Consider the following 26525-nt stretch of genomic DNA (forward strand, 5'->3'; position numbering starts at 1 on the left):
ACTTTTGCTAGAGAGGTTTGATCATTTTGATGCATTAATTGACAATAAGGGGATGAGGGGGACATCATAAAAACATAACCCAAATGATAACACCACGACATGAAAAGAATAGGTCAGGAATCTTTGCTACTGCAAAGGACATTATAAATAATGCTAGGAGAAAAGGAAATGCACGGAATTAATAAATTGATATGCATTCTTCTTCATTGTTTAGGGCATTAGATTATTAGAATATTTTTGCTTTGTGAGGTGGAGGGGGGCAAAGGAGGAGGGAACTCCATTTCCCAGTATAGAATCATCACGTGTGGATCAGCGCTTGTGCATCATTGGGAAGGAGGGAGAAGATCATTGTGCCTCCTGTTTTCTCTCTGCCAGGGAGAGGAGAAGAAGCAGAAGAAGAAGAAGAAGCAGGGGGGGGGGGAGAGAGAGAGAGAGTATCTTGGCCAGAAGAATAGCTAGGTATTGGCCCTTCCTTTCGCCTTTCTAGAGGCGGTGCCCAGAGCATGTTCCTCCATTTCATCAGCTTCCTTTCCGAGGCATATTGTCGGTCTTTTGAGGCTGATTCAGGGCATTTTTGAGATTGATTCAGGGCATCTCGGACACCTCAGGCTTGAGTTTTAGGGTTTTGGTAGGTTTTTGGTCTTTCCATGAGGGTTGTGCTGGAGGAATTTCGGCTCACTCTGGTCAAGATGGGAGACAGCACGCAGTGGGATAACGACTGATACACAACGCATATGCGTCTTCACGATGTAGTCCCCTTCCTCGTTTCCATCTTTGATTAAAAGTATTTGTAGCATTTTGTCTCTTGTGTTTTGAGTTCTGGCGTTCTTTCATTACAGCTTCCCTGCATCCTTTTGTTAAGCTTCATTCTTTCCAGGCACACCTCGTTTGATCCCATCACCACCATCACCACCAAGGGTGCAGTGCCGCCACTGCTGCAGCAATGGATGACTTCGAGAAGGCTATCATCTACAGCTTTGATCATACCGGAGGCGTTGATGCTCAACTTAGAGCTCAAGCCATGGCTTATTGTGATCAGGTGAAGCAGTCTCCTACCATTCTTCAAGCATGCCTTGAAAAGTTTGGGGTGACTCAGTTCGCCGAAGTTCAGTTTTGGTGCCTACAGACCCTGGAGGAATTGATACGGCATCAGTATGGACTTATGGATCCACAAGAACGGTCGTTCTTGCAGAGTACTCTCCTGGCCATGCTTTGCAATTATGGAGTTGATGATGATGGCCTGCAATCAGATATACAGCAGCCTGGTCGAGCTAGGCCTGCCTTTGTGAAAAACAAGTTGGCACAGATTGTTGTCATTCTCATATACATTGATTATCCTTCAGGCTGGCCCTCCGTCTTTCTCGATTTGTTAGGCTCTCTGAATAAGGGTCCTCCAGTTGTGGATATGCTTTGCCGTGTGCTGAACGCATTAGACGAAGAGGTCATAAGTTTGGATTATCCCAGAAAGCCCGATGAAGTTGCTGTGGCCACAAGGATTAAAGATGCTATGAGGCAGCAGTGTGTAGCACAAATAGTAGGAACTTGCTACAACCTTGTAACGGCCTACAAAGGAGTCAGGCCACAGTTGGCAGCCTCAGTCCTCCAAACACTGCAAAGGTATGTTGCATGGATTGACATTGGGCTTGTTGCGAATGACAGTTTCATTCCGATTTTCTTTGATTTTGTCCTGTCACCACAAGAGAATGTGGAACTTCGAGAGGCAGCTGCAGATTGTTTATTGGCCATTGTTTCAAAGAAGATGGATGCTGTATCGAAATTGACTCTCCTGCAGCGACTCCAAATTGGTCAACTATGTAATTTTCTGATGGCAAATCAGGATTCTGAGTTCTCTATGAAGCTGAGTGCTCTTCTTACTGGGATCGCAAATGAAGTCTTAGAGTGTTCAAAAAAGCTTTCAGCAAGTGACACTCAAACTGTTAGTCTTATAGAAGAGTTGTTTGATGCAGTTTTGCCTTCAATGTTTTTCATTTTACAGTATGGGGATGAAGATATATCTTCTGCATCATTTCAATTTTTTTCCAATTACATTTCCACAATGAAGACCACCAACTTCCCTGGTGGGAAGCAAGCAATTCATGTGACACAGATTCTTGAAGCTATACTTACTCGCATGCGCTATGATCCGGCTGATAAAGAGTCTCTGGATGCTCCAGACAAGGCTGGTATGGAGGAGGAGGAGAGGATGTCAGATTACCGCAAGGACTTGTTTGGATTGTTCAGAAATATACATAAAATTGCCCCAGATGTCGCCAAGACTTTTGTGAAGTCAACTCTAGCTGCAGCACTTGGAAGGCTAGATGTACCTTTTGAAGATGCTGAAGCAGCTATAACACTCATGTATATTCTTGGAGAGGGATTGGCTGAAGATTGTTTTAAGTCTGGAGCTGTAGTGAAGGAGATGGTCAGCATGCTCTTGTCAGCCCAAATCAATTGTCATTCGCATCGATTGGTGGCACTTATCTATCTAGAAAGTGTCATCAGATATGTACGTTTTGTTCAGCACCACCCTGAGTATATCCCTATGGTTCTGGGGGTGTTCCTTGACAAGCGAGGGATACATCACACAAATACAAATGTGAGTGGGAGAGCTAGTTATCTTTTTATGCGGCTTGTCAGGATACTGCGGGTTCAGCTTCTACCTTATATTGAAAGTATTCTACAGGTACTTGAAGGCACCAGCAATTTCTCAGCTGGAGTGTGTTATGTTGTTTTTGCTGTGCAGAGCTGCACTCGCTCTTGTGTGCAATGCTTTCCTGAACTGGATTCTCATAATTATGACATGTGGTGGGTTGTGCCCGTGCTTATTTTAGTAATGCACATATTCGATTTTTTTGCCCTAATGCACTTCATGGCCACTTCCCCTTCTTTCAGCTTCGCAAATCTTGTATGGTATTTTTACAGAGTTTTTATTGCTTAACCACCTTAAATTTTCGATAGTGCTACCTCCAGCCAACTAAAAAATATAGACCTTCCTATCTCTTTTCTGTTTTAAAAAAAAGCTATTTTCTTTCCCCCCCCCCCGTCTTATGTCTCGGAAACATTGAGAAAAACAAGTTATTGTGTGGAATCACATTCTTAATATCTTTGTAGGGAACAAAGTTTTCATACATAATTAACATGCAAGGGAGTGTTCCTTGTCTATGAATATCTGAATTTTATATTGTCGATTTTATAACTCTTGGCATGGCACAATCTTAGGGAAAGGAATGAATTCAACTAAAAATGTGGATGATAAGAAGAAAGGAATTTTGCTGGAAAGAGAGCATTGACTAAGTCCAATTTCAACATGGAAAGTAGTCACTCTCTTAATAGGTGGAGTGTTGAGCAACTCAAATCATGGCATGCATTAGGAATAAATTGTAGTGCATTAAAACCTAATTTTGCTCTTTATTAATAGCTTCCAAAAAGGTGATCATTAACTAACTTGGGCAAGCCAATGGTGGTGAATTTAGTGAGAAAGTATTGATATGCACTGTAGCGCACTAATATCTAATTTTGCTCTTTATAATAGCCCCAAAAAAGGCAATCATTAGTTGACTTGGGTAAATCAATGGTGGCGAATTTAGAGAGTAAGTATCGATAATTAGACAACTTGGACAACCGAATCACCCCTTTTAGTGATATTGAACTCTTCGAGCTCATGTCAAGGTTGATATGTCTGTGTGAGCGCGCGCCCCATAGCAATTGATGAGATGCACCCAACACTTAGATGTAAGATCAAACTGTTGAAGTTGAGAGTGAAATATAGGCATAAGATCTCGTATTAACTTGACTTTGGCAATGATATTTTTGCTCTTCCAAGAGCAAACTACCTCATATGAGAACTGACGGGGGTTCTTGTTCTTGAAAAAGTTTCCATAAGCCTTGGGAATCCAAGGCACATTGCATCAATTTAGACCAAGTGGTAAAGTTAGACATGTTGAAATGAGTCTTGTTCACAAACACATGCTTGGCTGATGGAGATAGATAGATGGCTTGATGGGAAGGGCTTGTAGGTGCTACATGAGGCATCAAAGTGCTTGGCATTGTGATTCTAAATGTGTATTCCAAAGGAGATAACTGACTCGCGGATGGTCCACATGCCGAAAAGCTATAGGAAGGCCCACTAGGTATTGTGTCAAAAGATAATGTACTAGCGAGACAGTAGGGTTTGTGGGGAGGAACACGGAGCGAACTCGGCTAACATGGAGAAGAGAAGAGAAGAGAGAAGAAACTTTGATGAATGAAATGAAGTTCCGAATCATGGAGTGAATGTGATACAAGGGAACAAGGGTGCCGTAGCACAAGAAAGATGATGAAGACAGCCACAAACCACGAACCGCAATGTCCTCTTGAAGGGGTGTGAGGGTAGTGGAGAGGCTGGAGAGAAGAGGTGACAGATTGAATGAATCAGCCGTAAGGAATGAATGAAAGAGTGGCCTATAGATAGGCACAGTCAGTCTAGGATGGCGCCCCTTTTTGGGGCTGCAAACCCTAAACGCAAAACGCAGAAACACAAAAAATGCAAACTGCAGGTGAAGGGTTTCTCAACACCCCCTCTCAGGCCCAAAAAGGAGAACAAGAGAAGAGTGAGGTGGAGATACAATGCTACATGTTGAAGAATGCTCATGCAGCAGGTGCCACTTGGACAGTGTCCCTCGTGGGGAAATTGTTCACTTGCCCAAGCACCCTAGTACAAAGATGATGAAAACATACAATGCATAGGAGGAATGTCAGACTTTGTGTGGTGCCGAGAACCATAAGGATATGCCCATACTCGATCTTGGGAGGTGGCTCCATGCTGACCAAGTGACCAAGGTAAGAAGATGTAGAGAACCCCTATGATCCAAGATTTCCACCTGAAAGGGAACTTGCAGTAAAGACCAATAGACAGAGTGAAGTGGAGAACCCGAAACACAACCTCAGGAGAGAAGCCACTAGCTCCGTGCATCCATGCTGGAAGGAATACGAAGGCCTCGTCACCAAGTTGCGGCTGAACCTCCGAGCTCCCGATCTAGGTGGTACTTGAAGATCTTGGGTATTAGTAGAAGAGATGACTGGTCGAAGATAGCCACCCCAAGAAAGTAGAGGATGGGTGAAGAACTTCATGTGGAGTAGGTTTCCCCTCTGAGGTGGGAGGTGGAGGGGCCCCTGCTGAAGTTAAAGAAGCAGATGCCCCCTATGAGGGCAAAGAAATAACATCCCCCTCTGAATCCCCCTCTGAAGTAGATAGGGAATCCAAAAACTCATGAATCATGGACTCCGAAATGTTTGATGATGAAGGAAGTGCCGCCGGTTGTGCCAAAGAAGGTATTTGGGGTGCCGAAGAGCTCCCAGAGGTAGCATCTTGAACCAGAGTAGTCAAGGGTGGGGAAGGGTGGGGCTCAGAATGAGCAAGAGGTGGGCAACAGTCGTTGTCTCTCAGTGGAGCAGACGGGGTAGCTGAAGAAGAGGAAGGAGTCGAGCAACCACTATCCCTTGAAGGAGTAGACTAACGAGGAGACAATATCAAACAATCACTGTCTCTCGACGGAGTGGACTGCAAATCTGTAGGTCGTGGAAGCCACTGTACCTAAAAATAAGCAGGAGAAGACTGCCGCTGGCATTGCAACGATCTCTAGGAGGTCGTAGCGCCAATCGATCCTCCATGTGCTCGAAAGGACTTAGTGTGCATCTTATTGCCTTGAGCATAGTACTTTGATAGCCGATGCAGAACGATCTCTGTGGCCCAAAAAGGAGAGGTGGCACAAGGAGTGCCTGGTGGAAGATACATGTACTTCGAAGGGGTGGGGAGCAAAGGTCGAAGTTGGCAAGTATCGGCGGTGTGTCTGGTGATGCCACAATAGGAGCACCCAATAGTCTGGTCATCTGTTGGTAAAGAAGCCATGGATACCAGTGTGCCTTGCTGAAGAAGGAAGAGGTCAGCTACCATGAACCACGAACCGCAATGTCCACCTCAAGGGGTGGGAGGGTAGTGGAAGGGCTGGAAGTGAGCTGCCAATGGGAGGAGGATGTGACCAGCAGTAAGAGGTTGCAACCAGTAGAAAAACGTAGGTGAGGAGAGAGAAATGCTAAAAACGTAGGCAGGACAGCTTACAGGAGAGAGAGAGACTAAAAACGCAAGCAGCAGGTGAGAGAGACTAAAAACGCAAACAAGACAGCCTGCAGGAGAGAGAAAGACTAAAAACGCAGGCAGCAGGTGAGAGAAAGACAAAAAACACAGGAAAAAACAGCAGCAGCAGTCAATATGCTGAAATCAGCTCCGAACAGTGTGTGATAGGCTGGAAACAAGCGCCAGACTGTTGCAGACTGTTGTAGACAGCAATGGCCAGCTTGGACCCCAATGTCCGTGTTTGGGGTGTGGGCAGCAAGCTGAAATACCTGAAATGTGCAAAAACGAGATTGTTTTCTGAATGGAGAGTGATTAGCAACAGTCGTTCTGCTGTAAACAGCTGCAAACTGCGGATGGAAGGCTGGAAACAGGCGCCAAACTGTAGATAACAACAAGGGATAGCTGAGACTGCGATGTCCTCCGCGAAAGGGGTGTGGGCAGCAAGCTGAAAACACCTGAAACCTGCAAAAACGAGATTTTGATGTAGCGGAAGAAGAAGAGAAGTGGATGCTGAACCCGCCCCGGTCTTTGCCTTCACTGGAGTGGAGGATCTTTGCCGCTGTTTGAGCAGATCCAGCTCTGATACCATGTCAAAAGATGACGTACTAGCGAGACAATAGGGTTGGCGGGGAGGAACACGGAGTGAACTTGGCAAACATGGTGAAGAGAAGAGAAGAGAGAAGAAACTCTGATGAATGGAATGATGAAGTTCTAAATCATGGAGTGAATGTGATACAAGGGAACAAGGGTGCCGTAGCACAAGGAAGATGATGAAGACAGCCACAAACCACGAACCGCAATGTCCTCCTGAAGGGGTATGAGGGTAGTGGAGAGGCTGGAGAGAAGAGGTGACGGACTGAATGAATCAGCCGTAAGGAATGAATGAAAGAGTGGCCTATAAATAGGCACAGTCAGTCTAGGATGGCGCCCCTTTTTGGGGCTGCAAACCTTAAACGCAAACCCTAAATGCAAAACGTAGAAACACAAAAAACACAAACTGCAAGTGAAGGGTGAAGGGTTTCTCAACATTGTCATGTTGGCAAACTATCTGGCCATTTGGAATATGGGAGAATAGGTGGAGTGTGAGATGTGTGGGTGGAATCCCTGTATGCATAGGTCCCCATGGATGGTTGGGTTGGGGGATAAATCCCCGTCACCGATGCACTTTGTCACAAGACTGTGACAACTATTACATTTTTGTTGATTTCTTTATTACATATTTTATTTGGTTTTTCTTTTTGGAAGGATCCCTCTTGAAATCTAAACGCCTGAGTTGCATGGCCAGTATGTGAAACGGACAGGAATGTCTAGTGAGTCAAGATTGGACAGTTAAGGTCCAGTACAAGTCTGGAAGAGACTGATGGCACTGTAAATTGACAAGCCTGGAAGAGACTTGTAAAAGTGTATATGGACAAGTGTGTTGAAGAACTAGCCTGGAAGAGACTAGTTCAAAGTGAAGATGGACAAATCTGCAAGAGATTAGTCCATGTGGGGTCATCAGTGGAAATTCACTTTCAGTTGAGCTACATTACAAATTTGGATGTAGCCATAGTCTGCAAAGATGGCCAGAAGACTAGTGGGATGCAATGGAAGCAACTCCTAAAATTTAGGGAGTTACTATTTTTGGACCCCAGAATCTGTTCGCGTCATTATCTTCGTTTTTGTACGAGGATTAATCCTCTGGTCTGTGCCGAGGTCAAATTTTGAACCGAGGATGGTGAATTTTAGATCAAAAGGTTTAAACAGGAAAATTGTTACATGTATGCCATGTGTCACAATTTGGGCATAAATTCCCAAAAGAGAGAGAGAGGGCAGCACAAAAACGAGTTTCAATGCATGGGGGGCTCATTTTTGTGAAAGGGAGATGGATTGCTGCAGATGGAGAGCTCTTGAGAGCTGGTCTACCTTGTCTATGATGCACGAGAGGCTGAGCTTGCTTCCTACTTTCTCTTTCTCTCCCTGACAGTATGGTTATGCTGCAGAATCAAGGGCCTTCTGATTCAGAGGTTATTTCAGAGCCCAATTGATGCCAGAATCAAGGGGCATTTGGCCCAGATGATGCAGGACAGTGCAGGGAACAATATGAGCTGAAAACAGGTGTCAGAACAGGTCTGAACCAGTAATTACAGTGGGCTGAATAGTACATGGAACAGTAAGAGTTGTAAACAGGTTTCAGAACAGGTCTGAACAAGTAAATACAGCAGGCTGAAATGGTCAATTCTGCACTCCAACCAGAAGATTCAGACTTGGGCAGAGTTTCCCCTCCTGGTCAACTTGATTTGGGTCAGTAATTGTACTGTTATGCTGTCAAATTTCACCCAGAATAGGTGAAAGACAACCCATTGTACTTTCTCTTTTTAAAAATAAAGAAATACCGCAAGGGGCGCCTAACTTAGGGGCCAACAGGGTGTATGTGTGGCAACAAGAGCATTCTAGCTTCCTGTATTTCTTTTTGCTTCTGTGTCTTTAAGTTCAGGTAAAGTGGGCGACTGTTAAATTGGGTGAAAGCATTTATTTATTTTGGCTGTACACTATCGCCCTTCCCAGTGAACAGGCCGGTTTCACACTTCCACTGCTTGGATGTACAAAAGCTGAGGAGTTGAAGGGATAAGATGTGCCTATGTTTAAAGACCTTGTTGTGTGGTGTGTAGTTGTGTAGGTGGAAAGGTAAATGGCGAGGTGGAAAATGGTGTGTAAGGTGTAAAGGTAGATGTGTGTACATCAAAAGAAAAGGGCAGGAAGAGTGGAATTTAAAATTGTGGTGAGATGTGGAGGAATTGAATCCATCAAATTGATTTTGAGAATTTAGTGGTGGAAAGCGAAATGTAGACAAAGATGAGACACCAATATTAGACTCACTATAAGATGCAAAACTCAAAGAAGGAAAGCTAGAAGTACTTGATTGTTTCTTATATCCACCTCTATGCTAGGATGCAACGAATGCGGAAGCGTATGAATGGATTGAAAGAAAATGAACACGAGAGAAGAGGGAGAGAAAAAAGAGAGAGTAGAACACAGAAATCTGTAGTAGATGAATGCTGAAATGAAGAAGGCAGATGTGTACATGGGCTGCCGAATGCATCTCCGCGAGCTGATCTCTCTCTCCACCTGAAAACCAAGTAAATGATGACTGGAGCAGGCCGAGCAATAAATGGGGAATAATAGTTGTCTAGCTAAAGGCTGGCTGACTGCTGCCCAAAAAGCAATCGTTGATAAATAATGCAAAAATGCTGCACAATAAATGTGGCTGCCATGTGGTATCCTGCATAAGCCTATCTGGCCTACCCAACTACTTGAAAATGCTGAAAATGACCTCTTGACTGCAATAAATGGGGAATAATCAAGTTGTCTAGTTAAAGGCTGGCTGACTGCTGCCCAAAAAGCAGTCGTTGATAAATAATGCAAAAATGCTGCACAATAAATGTGGCTGCCATGTGGTATCCTGCACAAGCCTATCTGGCCTACCCAACTACCTGAAAATGCTGAAAATGACCTCTTGACTGCATAGAACTATCCGACCTGAAATCAGGGAATGCGTAATTGTGCTGCTTAAGAGTACTAGTTGTACAACCATAAACTGTCAATGTTTGCCCAGGGGATGAATAAATCTATGACATCCCCTCTTGGATATTGGATGATGCATAAGGCTGAGGGATTTGGAGTGTTGTTGATCAAGGGTTTGAGGAAGAGCTTTTGTAAACAAATTTGTCAAGTCATCCTGTTTGTTGTAGTAGTAAACCACATCAATGATTAATGGTCTTATCCAAGATCTTCTCTTGAACAAAATGTTACTATATTTCAATGTGCTTTGACAGAATACAGGATTCCGTGCCAAAGCAATGCAACTCTCATTATTGCAATGCAATGTAGTAGGACTTGTTTGAGGATAGCCAAGCTGTCCTAACAATGGCCGAAGCCACAGTGTCTCACGTAGTAGAAGTTGCCACTTCGTACTCCCCCTATATAGGTGATAGGGGAATAGTGGACTGCTTCTTGCTACTCCAAGAGATGAGCACCTGCACCCAAAGCGAAGCAATGTCTAGTTGGTGACCTCCTGTGGTTAACATCTCTAGCTCATTCAAAATCCATCTAGCCCTATAGAACCAAGGCTTAATCTCTTGTACTTGTTGGATAATAAATACCTAGATCGAGGATCCCCCTCAGGTACCGCAATATCCTTATAAAAGCCTACCAATGAACTAGCTTGGGTTCACTCATGAACCTTGCAAGCAAATCTACAAGAAAGCACAAATCAATCCGAGTATTAAGGGGCCATATCAACGACCCAATCAATTGCTTGTAGCGGGTAGCACAGGTCACGGAGTTTGCCAAAAATCTCATGATCTAGAAAGAAGTGGAGAAGGCCCATATCTATCATCTCAAACATCTTGTGGAGTGCCTTCTTTGTTTGCTTGATCTTTTGGGCATGGTTACCCATCAAATGAGATTATTCATATAAAGCATAAACAATGCATGTCCTGGAGTTGAGGTGTGGACATACAACTAGGGATCAGTAGAATGCCGATATTGTAACTCTTCTTGGAGGAAGGACTCTTATCTTCTCATTCCAAGCATGTGGAGCTTGTTTGAGGCCATAAAGGGCCTTCTTCAACTTGTATACCTTGCCATTTGATGAGGAAAAGCAAAGAGGTTGCTTAACATAGATCTCCTCCTCCAAATATTTGTTAAGGAATTCAGACTTCATATCAAGTTGATAAACCAACCATCGCTTATGATTGGCTAAGGCATGAATGGCCATAATGATAGCCATCTGAGCTATAGGTGCAAAGGTATCATGGAAATCGACTCCTGGGCCCTGGCCGATATGCGAATCCTTTTGCAATGAGCTGCACCTTGTGCTTATTTAGAGAGCCATCACTATGGTACTTGGTCTTAAAGACCTGTTTGATTCCATTCATATTCTTATGAGTATACTGAGGCACAAGATCCCAAGTGCCATTTTGCTCAATCGCATCTAACTCTTGCTCCATAGCCTTTTGCCAATGTTGTGAGTGCGAAGCTTGCATTCTCTATCATCCTCCAACTTATTTTCATCCTTTCTCAGCAATTTTCAAGAAAATCAGCCATTGGACTAATCTTTGTTGTAAACTCTAATTTACAAAATGGAAATTAGGTTTTGGCAGCCACCTCGGGAACCATGCCGAGAAATTGAAGTCCTGGAGACTTGAATTTCAGTCATTGAAATAGGGGCAATCCTAGGAGATTGAAGTGGCCATTCAGCCAACAAACATTTGGGACTGAATTTGTCACCCAAGAAGCACAATTGAAGGCCAATCCCCTAGCAAATCAAGGGGCTTAGATTAGCATGTGTTAGCACGATTATTACTAACATGAGCGAAGTGACTAGGAGTTTCAAAAGTTGACTATCATGAGAATAAGAACGGTCTAGTTTCATAAAAAAGAATATGATTGTATACGTGTATTTTATCGTGTTTTCATACTATTAGCTCTTAAGTGTTGAGAAAAACAAATGATGAATGACCAGATGCGTGCCCAAAAGAGGGTTGCTCCTAAGTGGTTTTGTATGGAAGATAGACATATGATGTATGCTCTAGGAAGAGATGTTCAGAATCCCATAAGCACAGTGAGGTACAGTGGCACTATCCAAAAGCTATAAAGGCATGTACTTGTTGACACTCATTTCAAGGTAATGGTACTATCAATTTGAGTCATTGTTAGTGTCATTGTCCATCTTACACAAGAATGTGTTTATGAGTCCAAGCTTCCATCTTGGAACCTAATTCACTTGTGTAACAATTAGTCTATCTAAGTCTATGTCATCATGAGTTGTGTATTCATCTTCCATCCTCCATCCTCCATAGCTCCTGCCATGCTCTAAATCTGTGTTTTTCAACATTAAGCACTTCTTTAAGTGTAAGATTTGGTATATTTCTTTGTGCAAATACTGCAATAAGAATTTCAAAGCGGAACAGTTGGTAGCTCTTATCTTTTGGCTTACTTCTTTGCATGTATTTTGTGTGTTCTCATAGTCCTTGGCTTGGTTTTGTTGTACTGGAATTTAAAATCGGTGATGCTCCACTCCACCCTTGGAATGTTTAATTACTATTTGTGTAATATGATTACAAGTTCTTTTATTATTTTTGAATTTGTGATTGGTTAACTTCATTTTTGGATTTTCAGAGCTTGCAAGATATTTTGACTGGCTTCACCACTGGTGAAATACTTTCTAGAAGAACACAAACAACAAGCTTTGAAGATGGAAGTCATGCATTTGAGGTGATACTTACTGCTTGCTGATAGATCTTGAATGAATGCTTTCAAAAGTATGGACTTCTTGATCCATGAATCTTTGTCTCAGGCAATTGGTTTACTCCTTGGAATGGAGGATCTGCCAGAGGATAAGCAAACAGAGTTCTTGTCAGCTCTTCTGGTGCCACTGTGTAGCCAAGTACGTTAACTACATGTTCTTTCTTAGTGATATCCTTTATTTTATTTAGTGATGTAGATTATGTCATATTTCAGTGGAAGGTGGATAAGCTTATTCTTATACTATTGGAATAAGGTGGATGGTACTTGACATTTGCTCTTTATAGGGATGTTTATTTTGGTCTTTTTGCAAACATACATACAGGTTGTACCATAGAGCTGATACACGATTTTATGATCTTTTTCTTTGCATTGGCCCTAGTAATTGTTGAATTCTCTCTCCATTTCCACAGTTGAAAAATCTGGCCTTGCATGCTCATCAGTATGCATAGGAAGATTTGCTGCTGCTTGTTAGTGTGCATAGAAAATTATCACTGCAACATGCACAGATGGTGCCGTGCACATTCTTTGTTTTCTATAAGTGTGGCAGGTGTTTTCACGTGTTAGCCCTCTATTTTTGGCAAAGCATGCGGCTTTGGCAAATTGATTTCAACCTTTGGAACTGCAAAGTAGCAGAACACAAGAAAGTTGAAATTGCTGTGGATAGCTTGAACATTGTGAACTATAATACTGATAGCAAGAAACAGGTCAGTATTCTAAGATATTGAAAAGATTAAGGGGTCGAGAGATGGCCTAAGTTAGGGCATAGGATGCTAAGAGAGGCGCATCCAGGACAAGTCTGTCAAAACGGTCTCTGAGAGCCCTGGCAACTAACAAAAGATAGGGTAAGGTCCAGAATCCAGATGTTCCAAAGACTTGTGAGGGAATATGTTCTTATGGGACGTTCCCCATTTCGTATCCTCTATTTTTGTTAGAGGAGCCAAGTTTTGATTTTACAGGTGACGTAACAGTGGTTTCTGTTGAGCCTTTGTGGTTCATTCAGAAGGTGCAGAGTCTCATCTACAAGGACTTTATTCCCTTCTTTTTTTCCTTGTAATCAAGTGGCTACCCTACTGGTAAGCCACTTGTTTTATTAACCCATTGACTTGGGTTCAAGACCGTGTGGAATGGAGGAGTTGAACCCAAGAGCTTCTGGTCATCACACGTTCACATTCAACTTAACCAACTGAGCTACACCTTTTTGGTTTTCGTATTCCCCTCTATCTTGGCTCCATTTAAAACTCCTGTGGAATAGCAGATCCATCTCTCACTCTTGTGCAGCAGAGAACTCAAGGAGGCTGATGAATCCTAAACAGCCTATCCTTTTAGAACGGTGAACAAGGGGAAATTAGAAGATAGGGTGACAGTGAAGGTAACAAAGTAGAAGATGGACAGTGATCATACAATGACATGAAGGCAATCTGTCTGCCCATTACTTTATTCATTAAGTACCTGGCAGATACTTGCAGCCTCTGGTGCATGCATTGATTTATGTCTGAATTTATGGAATATGATCAGTAGCAGTGTATTGGTGGTGAAGAACTTTTTAGGCTCATCAGGTGGGGCAAGGTCCCATTGAGAGTTAAATGTGTAACCTCTTGGTAAGTCTAAAGATGTAGTAGAGGTGTCCTTTGTAAACTGGCTGTCATGGAGCTACACTCATTATGTATTAGGTAGCTGCATGTCTTCAATAGGCAGTGGAGCTCACAATGCAATGGAAATTAGATGCCCAACTATCCCATACTTCCAATTACATTCTTTTTAACCTCTTGGGATGAGGTTAAGGACCCCCTACTTATAGGCTGCCAGGAGATCCTTAGCTTGGGGTAGATGCCTAATAGTCTCTCAGCTAGTTAAGTGTATCCCCTCCTTAGAAGGGTAGGCAAGAGCTCACCCTAGCTAGGCTACAGGAAGTACAGTGCGGGCTATTGTGGATGTGGCATTTAACAACATTGCCCTAGATACGGGTCTCGAAACCAATATACATCTTGTTGGTGTCATTATTCTTTGCGTCATGTGACTCAAGCATGCTAGTGTTTGAATGACGGTTTACAGGAGCACATCATCTATAGCCACCAGCCCTAGTCATCGTAGTTATCACAGATTTGTCTGAGGAGCAGGGAGAGATGCCAGGTTTTGCAGGTCATGCGGGTGTAGAATTTATGCATAAATATTTTGAAGTTCAAGGGTACAGGGTGGCACTAGTTCAGCGTGTGGATAGTGTTCCAGAGGTTCATGTTCAATGTGATTGTTTTGCTTGTGAGTGTCAAGAAAATGTTGGGGCAATGGCAGCTACAAAAGCTCAAAAGAAGAAGAAGGGATTAGATTGGGAAATATAGAAGGATGTTAGAAATGAAGCAGTACATCAGGTACAATGGTTGCAGAGGCAAGAAAAACATGCAAAAATTGAAGGAAGAGTACAGGAGGATGATTTCCTAAAAAATTCTCAGGAATGGCTATACATGAAATTCGCCACTGCAAAATCAATAGTTTAGGATGCCAAGGGATTTAATCCATTATTTAAGGCATTAGTCACTTCATCTTTGCAGTTAATGCTAGAGCTGGTGTTGGACTTGATCCCTGGTTTGAAAGAAAATTTGCTGTAGAAATTAAAAGACCATTGCGGGGAGTATGCTAACCAAAAGGTGTGTTTTGAACTCGTGGATGTTGAGTGCCGTACAACAATTCCTACTTGGCAATTGATAGTAGATTATAAAATTCTTGCAATTCAGGTTGAGTATATGGGGAAGATGTTTAACGAAGTTTTGTTGGATGGGGGGTCCTCAATTAATATCCTACCTCAATCAACGGTGAGTTGTAATGCATTTTCTTTATATTACAAAGGAAATATATTTAATAAATAATTTACTAAGCAAAATAATAGAAACGATGCAAATTCGTGTTGGGTTGTGTTATGACAATTTCTAAACGATCATGTAGAAAGCCACTTGACTAAGTGGTTTGACCTGTTCTTAGGATACGGTGTGGGACCATTGCCCATGCGCTTTCCATCCAACACATCCATCATACAATGCTATTCTCTCATTAAGTATCCTAATATGTTGTGAGTACTTATGAAAATAGTTTACTTAATGAGCCTTGTACACACGGTTTGTTGAATGTTCTTTACGCATATATATGAGAACAATTGAAAATAATATTTTAATAAAACAATTATTTGAAAGCAACAACGTGCAGCTTGTACATCTTGTTTCCTCCCAAACAATTATCTGGCCATTGGATATCACAAGTGTCCTTGGGTTTCATAGCTTGTTCTTTCAAGGACATCCATAGCTTGTCCTCTTAGGGATAAAATATATTGCCATTGGGTATTGATACATACCACAATCCTTTTCGAGGATCCACCCCATCCTACTCTTATCTAGAATCAAGCCTTTTGTATGCTCATAGATTGTGCTTAGGGAGGGTGGCTTCTTTGTCTTAGGATTGGTAATGGGAGTTACTTGCATGACTAGAGCTCCATTAGTTCCATGCCAACATAGGAGGTAATTTTTCTCCCATGGATGAACTTTTGTCCTATGCATTGGTCTCAATGGTCTCTGTAGCTATACTTCGTGTTGTGGTGATGGAACCTTTCCAGGTGAAGAGTTGGACAGGTGTGATATTGAATCATTCTTGTTCAGCTAACGTGTAAGGCAAGGTTGTCACGTTTGATGGTGTTCGATTAGTACATTCCAATGCTAGTACGGTAGTAATCGGACTAATAAATCTTGGATCGTAGGTCCGATGAAAGAAAAAATATATATAATCTTAAGTCTATGCTTAATGTTTGGACTTAAAAGTTAAAACATAAACTTAGAGATTCAAGTCAAAAGTAAGTGCAAAAGAGAGTTGAAACAAGACTCAAGAGTATAGCATGAATAATGAAACCAACAACTTTATTATGGGCCAGATGTGTAATCTCACATAAAAAGTTTACAAAAATGGATTGAGATAAAAGTCATCATCCATGGCTCAACCCGAATCAAGATACATGATTACTCTAGGTGCTCATATCACTCTTGGCATCGAAGGTGGAAGCCATCACCCTCCTCAATAAACTCACCCTCCCTAATGACATTGCTTTCATAATTATACTTGGGCTCTCTGAGCTCTATGTGAGAGGTGATGATAGGTATGTCCTCCCCGGCCGAATTAGGAGTACTTCTCAAGCCACTTTTACGTCTCATGTAGCATTTGAGGGCCCCACGAGTATCATGGGCAGCCGATGTGGATACCGAAGTGGAAGCTTCATCGCTACTGATGCGAGGGTGAATAACAATGTGGGCACAACGTGTACAAGTGTTAGAGACCCGCCGGTCTATCTCCTCAAGCTCCAAGCTTAGCTTTCTAAATATTTGCTTCTAAGTCTCTCTCGCGAGTCACTCTTTTAAGTGTGCTAGCGGAGAGCTTGAGTGAATCCATATTTATGTATACATTTAAAGGATGGAAAACTTAGATTAAATAAATGAAACTTCTCTAAATATATATCATAATCTATGAATAAAGTTATGAACTAAAAAGTATAAAAATATACGATACTTGTCTTGCCATAGACATCTCATGCATATTGTATAGCATGCGTAAATTGGAACGACAATAAATTAGTTGCTTCAATTGTCGTGTGCTAAGCTTATTACGAATTTTGGTGCCCACGAGGAAATAGGTGGACCAATTTCTCTCACATGCACCAGATAAACAATTTTAAACCATGTGAAGAGAAAGTAAGTTTAAACTTTAAACTTGCAAGTTGTAACTAGAATTAAATGAAAAAAGAGAAGAGATTTTCAAAGAATGTATAAGGCCACTCTTTGGAGGTGGGGTAATTGATAGCCAAATGACTCCCACAAAAAAAGGGGCTTCACCAATGATTCCCGCTTCCAACAAATGGTAGATGCGAAAGCGATTTCCCTTTGATCGCTATAATTGATGAGCTCTTGGAGAAGGCACCATAGTGCTCTTCTACCAAAGCCTTTGGAAGAAAGGCGTCATGATCGGCAAGGACATTGGCATTTATGAAGAGAGAGGGTTTTTTGAAGGCGAGATGCAAGAGTGCCGTAAACCCATGTATGGGTTGCTTCATCCACTTCCATCTCTTCTCCGTAAAAAAGAGAATATAATCTCTTTTAGGGGTGGTATCCAAGATATCATTACAATAGGTGTAAGAGCATAGAGATTTATAGGGAGATTTAGAGGTGAAATTTAAAAAGAAAGAGAGTTATATAATATGAATTATAAACTCTAAAACTAAAAAAAGGCATGATTTATTAAAAAAAATAGAAACAAAAAGAATACCATGAAGAAGAGGCCTCCCCATCCAAGATGGTCAATGATTGTATCTCCTCCATCGCATCTGCCATAAGATGATGGAGGAGGCCAATAGTAGTCCCCTCCATGTCAATCATGCGAAGCACCTTGTAGATGGGAGTGACGGCAATAACAATGCCTTCCACATCCATCCAAAATTCCTCCTTTAAGCAAAGCCTTTGAACGGCCTTTGCTTCTACTTGGCTTGATGTGGACTCCCCTTCAAGCCATTCCTTGTTTGATGTGAACTCCCCTGCAAGCCATTCCTTGAACTCATATGACACGACCGTTTGTTATAGCTTATGCGAATGCCATAGAGATGCTCGAGAAGAAGCCACATGACTGCAAATCGAGTCTCCGAGGGCTTCTTCAACTCGTATGAGCGATAAATCGCAAGAACTCAGACCTTGGAGTTGACAAAGCCAACGATTGTGCAAGCATCGCTAACAATCCTCGCTACCCACTCCAACTTCCCTATATCTTCCATAAGCAGATCTAGACAATATGTAGTGCATGGTATTCATAATATACACGGAAACTGGGCCTCAAGTTTTCGCCCCATAAATGCACAATTCGAGGCGTTGTCCGTGACAACTTGCACCACATTTTGCGGCCCAAACTACAAGATTATACACGATGAAGTTATAATAAATTTGGGAGGTTAAAAGAAAAGAGAGATTGCAAAATAATGGATTTAGAAGCACTATCTCAATGATGGCTTGCCGTATGTGCTGATACATGAACAAGCCTATGGTTCTCCTTTCCCTTGTGCCTGCATCCACTGCTCGTAGGAAGTATGTGCCAAGTGGGCAAGAGATGAGGATGTTGATGATCCCCCTTTTTTTGTGGTCACTCCATCTATCGGATAGAATAGAGCATCCATATTTCGCCCACCTGGCATGCACAGGCTTAAGGGACTTGTCAATCCTCTCTTTTTCCTCATCGAGTTTCTTGATACGAATATCATTGTATGTGACACCATACCATCCTCACATGGACCAATGGCGGTAATGGCTTTCACCATCCGCTTCCACCGATCCACTTTGAGAATATAAAAAGAGAGATTGCACTCAATTATGGTGCGTGCAATCTCTATTTCCGCTTGCCTTTGCCTCTCCTTGAGAAAGGAGAGAGGACTAGAAACTTGCCCCGTTGCTTGGGCAAGAGTGGCTTGGCAATTGATCACTGGCAGTAGTGGGAGGTTGGGCGATAGCTGTAGACCATGTAGTGGCAGTCGCTTGGGGCTTGATAGCTAGTGGAATAGGGCTGATGGTTGAAACCTGCAAAATGAGGATTGGGCCAAATGTTGGGCAGCTTGTTTATTTATAGATGTAGAAGGATTCTCCCAATTAGGGTTTTGCATGTGGGACACAAACCTTCTAGAGCCGCTCCTAATTTAATGAAAATTTTGGTGATTCACATGCTTTGGGGCTGTTTTAAAGAGCTAATCAATATGTAATGAATTTTTAGCTCAACACGTTCAAGATACTCAATCCATTTCAAACTAATACAAATTGCATAATTTCAATCATGGCATAACTGTACTTCCATACAAACACTAGGTGCTATTCGTGTAGGAATATCCACATTATACATATTTTTTCATCTCAACTGTCTTCTTTCAATAGGGCTTAAAACAACTTTCAAGTTATCATTTGATGTAACCTCATGATCGGTCCTCAATGACTTCCTTGTTCTAACAACAGTAAGTATTTGTCCATCAAGACTTGAGTTACTCGAGAGCTTATTGATTTCACAATTCTTTCTCTTTAATTCGTTCCCTCTTCATGCTAGGTCCTTGTGGATGTATTTGATTTAAAGTCGATATTAATTGTTGCTTAAACACTAAAACTTGCAATCTTTTCATTGTGGCATTCAATCCTCCTACGATTCTTATTATTGTCATGTTAATAAGGTACTATATCATTGTAAGAAGCTTAAGGACAATTGGTATGCATCCCTACTTGAATATGCCCTAGTCCTTAGACTAATGTTTGATCCTTCTCTCATTTTACAACTTAAATCTACTTATGTGCTATCATTAGCCTACCTTAGCCAGTAGTCCCTTTTGTTCTTTTCTTTTCTTGTGCACTTTATATTGGTTTTCTTAGGGCAACTTAATGATGCTGCGATCATGTTTGGAAGAGTCAAGTTTAATTAGACAATTATCTATATAGTGTGATTTACCTTGGATGTGGTTGACGGCTTTGGTATGGATGTGGTTCTCGAAATCAATATACGTCTCCTTGGTGTCATTATTCTCTGTTGCGTGTGGTTGAAGCTAGTGTTTGATTCTCTTTCTTCTCTTAGTCTCTTTCCTCTCTCTCACTCTACTACTTGCTCGATTCTCTCTTCCTCTCTCTCTCTCTCTTGCCTTTCTCTTACTTCCTCTATTTCTCTCCATTTCCTTTCTCTTCCTATGTATCATTCCTTTACTACTCTCAAGCATAGCCACATGGAACAGGAAATAGGAAATGGTAATGGGAACGGGGAGGCCCCATTCTAGGAATGGGAAAAAGGGGGTCTTCAAACATTTATAAATTATGGCTCTTGTGTCTTTAAAGTTTAACCTTTAATCATTAGAGTTTTAACCCTTTTTGGTTGTGTGAACTATATACTCAAGTATTATTTGCAGCATCAATTGGTCTTAATATATCTTACATCATTCATGCAATATGATGCTTAAAAGTGTGCTTTTAGACTATCTTTGTATACTTATGAAGTTGTCTAATGCATATTTATTTTTAAAAACCTATATTTTATCTATTTATTAATTACTGAGTAACATATCAAAGTATCATGAAAGAGCGAAGGTCCAAGTGATAAGGCCAATAGTACATACAAACATAAAGTTGAGAGTCAAGACTCAAGACTTACGAGTCATAAGTCAGACTGAATATGGAGTCCAAACTAATGTATTGAGCAGTGAATACTCAATAAACTATCAAAAATATCCATCAAACTAGACTTGAGTACATCAAAAATATATATCAAATCATACTCCATGTAAATGCCCTGAACAACATAGTATGCTTAACAATTATGATATTTGCTTGTTTTTGAGATTTAATATAAAAGAGAATAAACACTTAAAGCTGAAAAATAAAAATTACTCACAAAATTACAGCCATGAAAATGTAAAAGTAATGGAGACAAGATTGAGGGTTGAAGATGGGCAACCCCCTTCCCCTCTCCCCCTTTTCCCCTCCCCGAAGGAATGTATTTCTGCTCAACCCAAGTCCCTTAGGGAAGAGCTCAGTTACAATCAACCTGAGAGTGAGGAGAAGCAATTCTCACTCTCACAAGATCATGCAAAGATGTACAAACACACATGCATTATCTATTATGCAATGATAAGAACTGATTTCTTTACAGTATGAGAGAAGAAAGAGGGGAAATCAGCCTTTCTCCATCGTTAATCAGCAGTACATGGATAGGGCTTGCTTCTTGTTGCTAAAATGGAAGAAAGAGCTCGAGAAGGAGGTGCTATAATGAATTTACAGGCTTGCTGTCCTGCAAAACAGCAGTGATAGAAGAGGGAATATGGAGGAATTTGATAATGGAGAAGTGGGGGATGATGATGGGGATGGATGGGGCCAGTTTTTGGCTATTTGTGGGTGCTGTACATGAGTTTACAGCAAAGAAAAATGATGTTGAATGAAGAAAAACGAGCTCTTGTTTACAGGAGAGGGAAGAGCTAGTACAAAAGGGGAAAGTGGAGTAGCACAAGACAAGTGTCCAGCCACATGTCATGAGATGTGACAAGTGGTGGGACACTTGGAAACTTGTGTGACAAATGTCTTGACACTTGTCTCTTCTCTATGGCCTTCCTTTTTGGGCTGAATACTGTCAAGAATAGAAACAACCAAATTTAGTAAGCACAGTCAGAGTACAGAATTTACTATTTTTAGAATGACATCCCTATTTTTTAAGACTAGCATTTTTAGGCTAATTTGAGGCTCCTAAAATTTAGGGACCCCCCAATATGGGTGTCATATGAAAGTTTTTTCCATGTACATCGCAAAAACAGTATCAGAATCTTCATGTGACTTTCCTATGCAAAGAAATGTGCATTTCAAGCTTTCAGCCCACACATGCACATTGTACAAGCATTTCATGATCATGCCATCTTGTTGATTGTAACTGTTTGTTTTGGCGGATCTAGCCCACACTTCAAGGCATCAATCCTTTCTGTGTGCGAGTCTAACCCTGATATGTGTGAGTTCTGGTCACAGGCGCCCAATCGGGCCATATAGGTGGAAGTGTGAACTATCTTTTCTCTAACCCACCGTGTGGGTCCACCATAACCTGTGACCACTCATCAGTGGCCAGCTCCAATGCACTTTTCTTTATATCTAATTAGTGCAAAGGAAACAAATTTAATAAATCATTATATAGATAAATTAATGAAAAAGGATACAAATTCTGTTTCTATAGAGTTGTGACACTCCACCCACTGAAAAACACCTTACTGCATGAAAAAAAGAAAAAGAAAAAGGTTGGAACAGCCATTCCCAATATGGAATAGGAGGCTTGGAATGTTCCAGGCCTAGAATGTTGTGGGATGGCTGACATAGAACATTTCGAATGGCCGTTTCTAACATGAAATAGGAGGCTTGGAATGTTCCAAGCGTGGAATGTTGTGGAATGGTTGACATGGAATGTTCTAGCCCGTGGTGGAACGCATTTCCACTTTGACTATTAGCGAATGGTGTTCTAGTGTTCCAAGGCCCCATTCCACACGTTCATGTTTCTATGCTATCTAGTCTCTCTCTTTCTTCTTATATCTCTCTCCTCTCTCTCTCTCTCTCTCTCTCTCTCTTGCGTGTGTGTGCACAATTAAGTTTGCCCCCGACTTGTCACATGAGCGTGGGGAGAGGGGTAGTGTGCTCTTCTCTTGTTTTTGGGGGGGAGGTAAATTTATTTGGGGGAGGGATAGAGGTCGTTGATTGCTTGAGGGGAGGTTGAGTGGGTCAAGGGGTGTGGACTTTGGAGGACGGCAACGGAGAGAGAGAGAGAGAGAGAGAGAGAGAGAGAGAGAGTGTGTGTGTGTGTGTGTGATTTTGTTTTTTTTTCGGGGGGGGGGGGGGGGGCGGCGGCAGGTTTTTTTGTGGAGGGGAGTGAGTGTGGGGTGAGTCTAAGGAGAAGGGGTGGGGATGTTGTCGAGCTGATTGGGGGGAGCGGTTACTTCTTGTTAACCTTTTTTCTTTTTTAAAAAACAATTAACCTACTCCTAACCCTAATAAATTAACTTTTAACATTAGCTGTACTCAGCTTTCTAACTTTAACAATGCGAACATAATAAATTAACTCCTAATAAACTAACTAATATTAATATATTTTATTACTAACCTTTAGTCAATGAACTAACCTTGATCTTACTAACTATGCTAAGTAATTAACTAGCTCTAACTAAGTCATCAATGATCTTAGCTTCTACCCTTAGCATTTGTATTGAGTAACAAACCATATATGTGGGAGATTAGAAGTAATTTATTAACGTTTATTTAAACTAGGGATCCTTTTTGCCTTAGACCAGGGTTGTCCATGTTAGGCGGATGGTGGATTAATCCATACAATTCGTCCAATCCTGTTTGACATGTACAATCTTGTCTGTACTCATCTGATGTGCGGGCCAAACTGCACTTGGCTGAGGTCAAATGTGGCCATTTTTAACCCTTTTTTGGGTCACTTTTCCCCAGTGGTTCTTTGCTCTCTCTCACACACATCTCTCTCTTACACAATGTGGCTGTCTTATTCTTTCTCTCTCTCACACACACACACACACACACACACACACACAATGCAGCTATCTTCTCTCATTATTCACACACATTCTAATCTCTCTCTCTCTCTCTCACACACACACACACACACACACGTGTTTGAAGTCTAAACATTGAGTATAGTCTTTTCCTGATCAGCTGGTGCATCTGCTTTGTGCAGCTTTCTGATATTCTATCATAGCTATAGTGGGCTGCTGCAAGGGTGGGCAGACCTGAAGGAGTTTCAGCGTGTGAAAGGAGCGATGTTTCAGCATATGAGTGCAGATAGGAGGGCTGCGCATTAGGCGACTGCTGGTACTGGCTGGAGATACCATCATCAATGGTAGGAGATGTGCTACATTTTCAGACAGGAAGGGCAGATTGGACCTGCATTTGTCAGGAAGAAGCTTGTGGAATTCCTTGAAGAATTTGGCTGAAGAAGTGTTGAAGAAGCTGTGTTTTCAGCAAACCTATGCAGATTTTGTGTTTCATTGGTTCAGATGGTGAAGAGAAACCAGTAATCAAGCACAGGACGTCCTAGTCAGCTGTGTTTTTGGAGCTAGAGGGATGCTACCTGCGAGAGGTAGGAGAATGATGTTTATCAAAATGGACATGGATTTCCAAGTCCTGATGACTATAAAGTCCCCATTCTACTTGCACTTCCCCAGGATTAGAATCTAGATGGGGATAACTTCAGCATCTGCAAGATGATGATGGAGACCATCCTAGAGTCTTATGATGTTGTGCAGATGGTGACTATGAAGACTGAGAAGCTTGTGAAAGCTGTTTGGATTGAATCCTTGGAAGTCTGGAATGATGGATGATCTCCAACCATTGGAGAGGCGAGAGATGATGCATCTAAGGCCATAACTCTGTCTCTTTGGGCGAGCTCCAGGTGGGGAGCAAAGTGGATAAGTGGAAAAGCATTGGTTGGGGTTTCATGGGGTGCTGCACTGGCGTCCCCTGTTAGAGGTTCATCTCCTTTTTGTGTCAACAGTCCATGCATAGTTGGCTGCAGTTTGGCACAGCGACCAGTCAGACAGCAGTTTTGCACAGTTGACCTATATTATGATCATTAGGCTGCTCCAGCAGGGCAATCAGATTTGTGCACAGTATTGTAGTGATGATTTTGTGAATTTATTTGTCTAAACAGCAGGTGGGCCCATTCTACAGGTGTGACCTGGCTGCATTCACGGTGTAGTTTATTGCCTGCACATGTGGAGAGTTGGGTTCAGACTGTGTGAGAGATTCAGTTGGTGGGTATGAGTTAGTCTGAGTGAGATACACACACACATACACAGTGCACACACAGTCCTGAAAAAAGAGAAAAAAAAGCATGCGAGGTCCCCAAAAAGAAATTCTTTTTTGCGTTGCATTTTCTGATAGCCCGTGCATCCACTTCCACATGGCAACACTTAGACATCCCCTGGTGAAGGTCTGTTGCTGTCTCACAAGCTTGTTCCTTTGGTTTGTTGGGTGGTGTCTCCTGAACTGCTTTAGTGTTTGAAACCTTCTGATGCCAAAGGAGAAGGGAAGATTGAGGCGGAAGAGGTCTGGGAGAAGAGTTGAAGGAGGGCTGCAAGCAGTGAGGGGTAGGATGCTATGCTGCAGGAAAAAGTGGAGTGAAGATGTGAAGTAGGTTGAGAAAGGAGGCAGTTGAATACAGGGCTTTTGTTTTTGTTTGGTGGTGGGGGGGGGGGTGTGGTTTGGGTTCGGGGGCCATTAAGCCGGGCTGAAAAGGGGTAGTGGATGGCTGAGAGCAGGGGGAAGTGGCTGGGAGCAGGGTGTGAGGGGCTAAGGGAGTAGACGAAGGCTGGGAGAGGAGGTGTAGTCTAGGCAGCAGTGGAAGGTTGAAGGGGGGAGCAGTGCGCAGCCTGCTGTAACAAAAGCAGGCAGTCTGCAGCAGCAGCAGCAGCATGAATGCAGGCTACTTTGGTGAGAGTGCAGAAAGGTGGAGGGGATGGGTTGAGTGGGGAAGATGGTGGAAGAATCAGTGCAGGTCGACCAGCAGGCTCAGTTCAGTTCCAAGATCAACCTTGACAACTAAGATGGTGTTCTTGAGTGGTGTGTTGAGGGTAAAGGCGCCTCTGCCTAGCCGCCTGTGTATTACTACACTGAATGTTACTGCCACTACACACTGTAGGTGGCGGGCGCCCGTCACCGTTACTTTATTCTTTATTCTTTTAGTGAGAGTTTGAATAAAGGAAGGCCTGGTCACACATTGTGACTGTTGGAGTTCCCATTTCTTGTTTCTCTCTTTTTTGCTCTTGCTCTCCCGCCATAGCTCTCGAGTGCAAGCTTCGATCCTTCTCACCTTTCAACTTGTATCAGAGCTCGGTTTCCCGACTCTTGAGCTTGGTTCGTGGCATTCTCAGCTTCCCATCGACTCCCCACTCGCATTGGGTCTCCTTCCCGACAGCCATATCTGACCTTCCCGAGCTCCCGTCACTCTCCGGCTTCCCGAGCTTCTTTCCGGCCTATTGAGGTACCCTCAGGGCATTCAAGCAAAGGTATTTGATCATTTTCTTCAGGGTTTACTTCAGTTCCCAGGTCTTACAGGCTGTAAACAAGATTGGGGTAGCTACCATTGAAGCTCCCTTGCTTTATATCTCACTTGCCTTTGAACAAGACTTGTTGGGGCTCATTGTGGGCCACCATTGGCCACTTCTCTTGCCTCCCAACACCTCAAACTTCAGCCACGTGAGCAACATGCTTCCCCTATAGATCTGGACAGTTTGCGCCATCTTCTTGTAGCTTGTGTATAGCACCAAAGTAGCCCCCTACTTCCTAGTGGTCATTGGCATGATGTTTGGGCTTCATAATCCACTCTTGACATGGTCTATGGCTTGGTCTTGAAGGCTTGCATTGGATATTGATTTGGGGCTGATTCAAACACTGTTTGGGACTGTTTACAGCAGTTTACAGTCATGTTATGCTGATGCTACATTGACAGTAAATGCTGTGCTTGTCTAGGTATACACAGTCAACCGGTTTGATGCCTATTGGGTGCCGATCGACTTGGGGATGGATTGCACATGTTATGCCATCATTTT

General features: G+C 42.4%; 1 protein-coding gene and 1 pseudogene across 3 annotated transcripts in view; one reads left to right on the forward strand and one right to left on the reverse strand.

Annotated features, from left to right (window-relative positions):
• Positions 1 to 229: 229 nt before the first annotated feature.
• Positions 230 to 26525, forward strand: part of PSD (ARM repeat superfamily protein) — a 49438-nt gene continuing 23142 nt past the window's right edge. For 2 of the 3 annotated variants that reach the window (XM_087678080.1, XM_087678079.1), the window contains exons 1-4: positions 232 to 749; positions 878 to 2683; positions 12275 to 12370; positions 12453 to 12542. In XM_087678080.1, the coding sequence (XP_087534206.1) occupies positions 944 to 2683; positions 12275 to 12370; positions 12453 to 12542 (1926 nt within the window). In that variant the 5' untranslated portion in view covers positions 232 to 749; positions 878 to 943. Of the gene's footprint in view, positions 750 to 839; positions 2684 to 12274; positions 12371 to 12452; positions 12543 to 26525 lie in introns of all 3 variants that reach the window. The other variant, XM_087678081.1, reaches the window with a different exon arrangement.
• LOC148036099 (uncharacterized) lies at positions 12964 to 26216 on the reverse strand (annotated as a pseudogene).

Source organism: Lygodium microphyllum, chromosome 5 (assembly GCF_053477565.2).
Source record: "Lygodium microphyllum isolate KBCC chromosome 5, Lygodium_microphyllum_v1.1.10, whole genome shotgun sequence".
Lineage (NCBI taxonomy): Eukaryota > Viridiplantae > Streptophyta > Polypodiopsida > Schizaeales > Lygodiaceae > Lygodium > Lygodium microphyllum.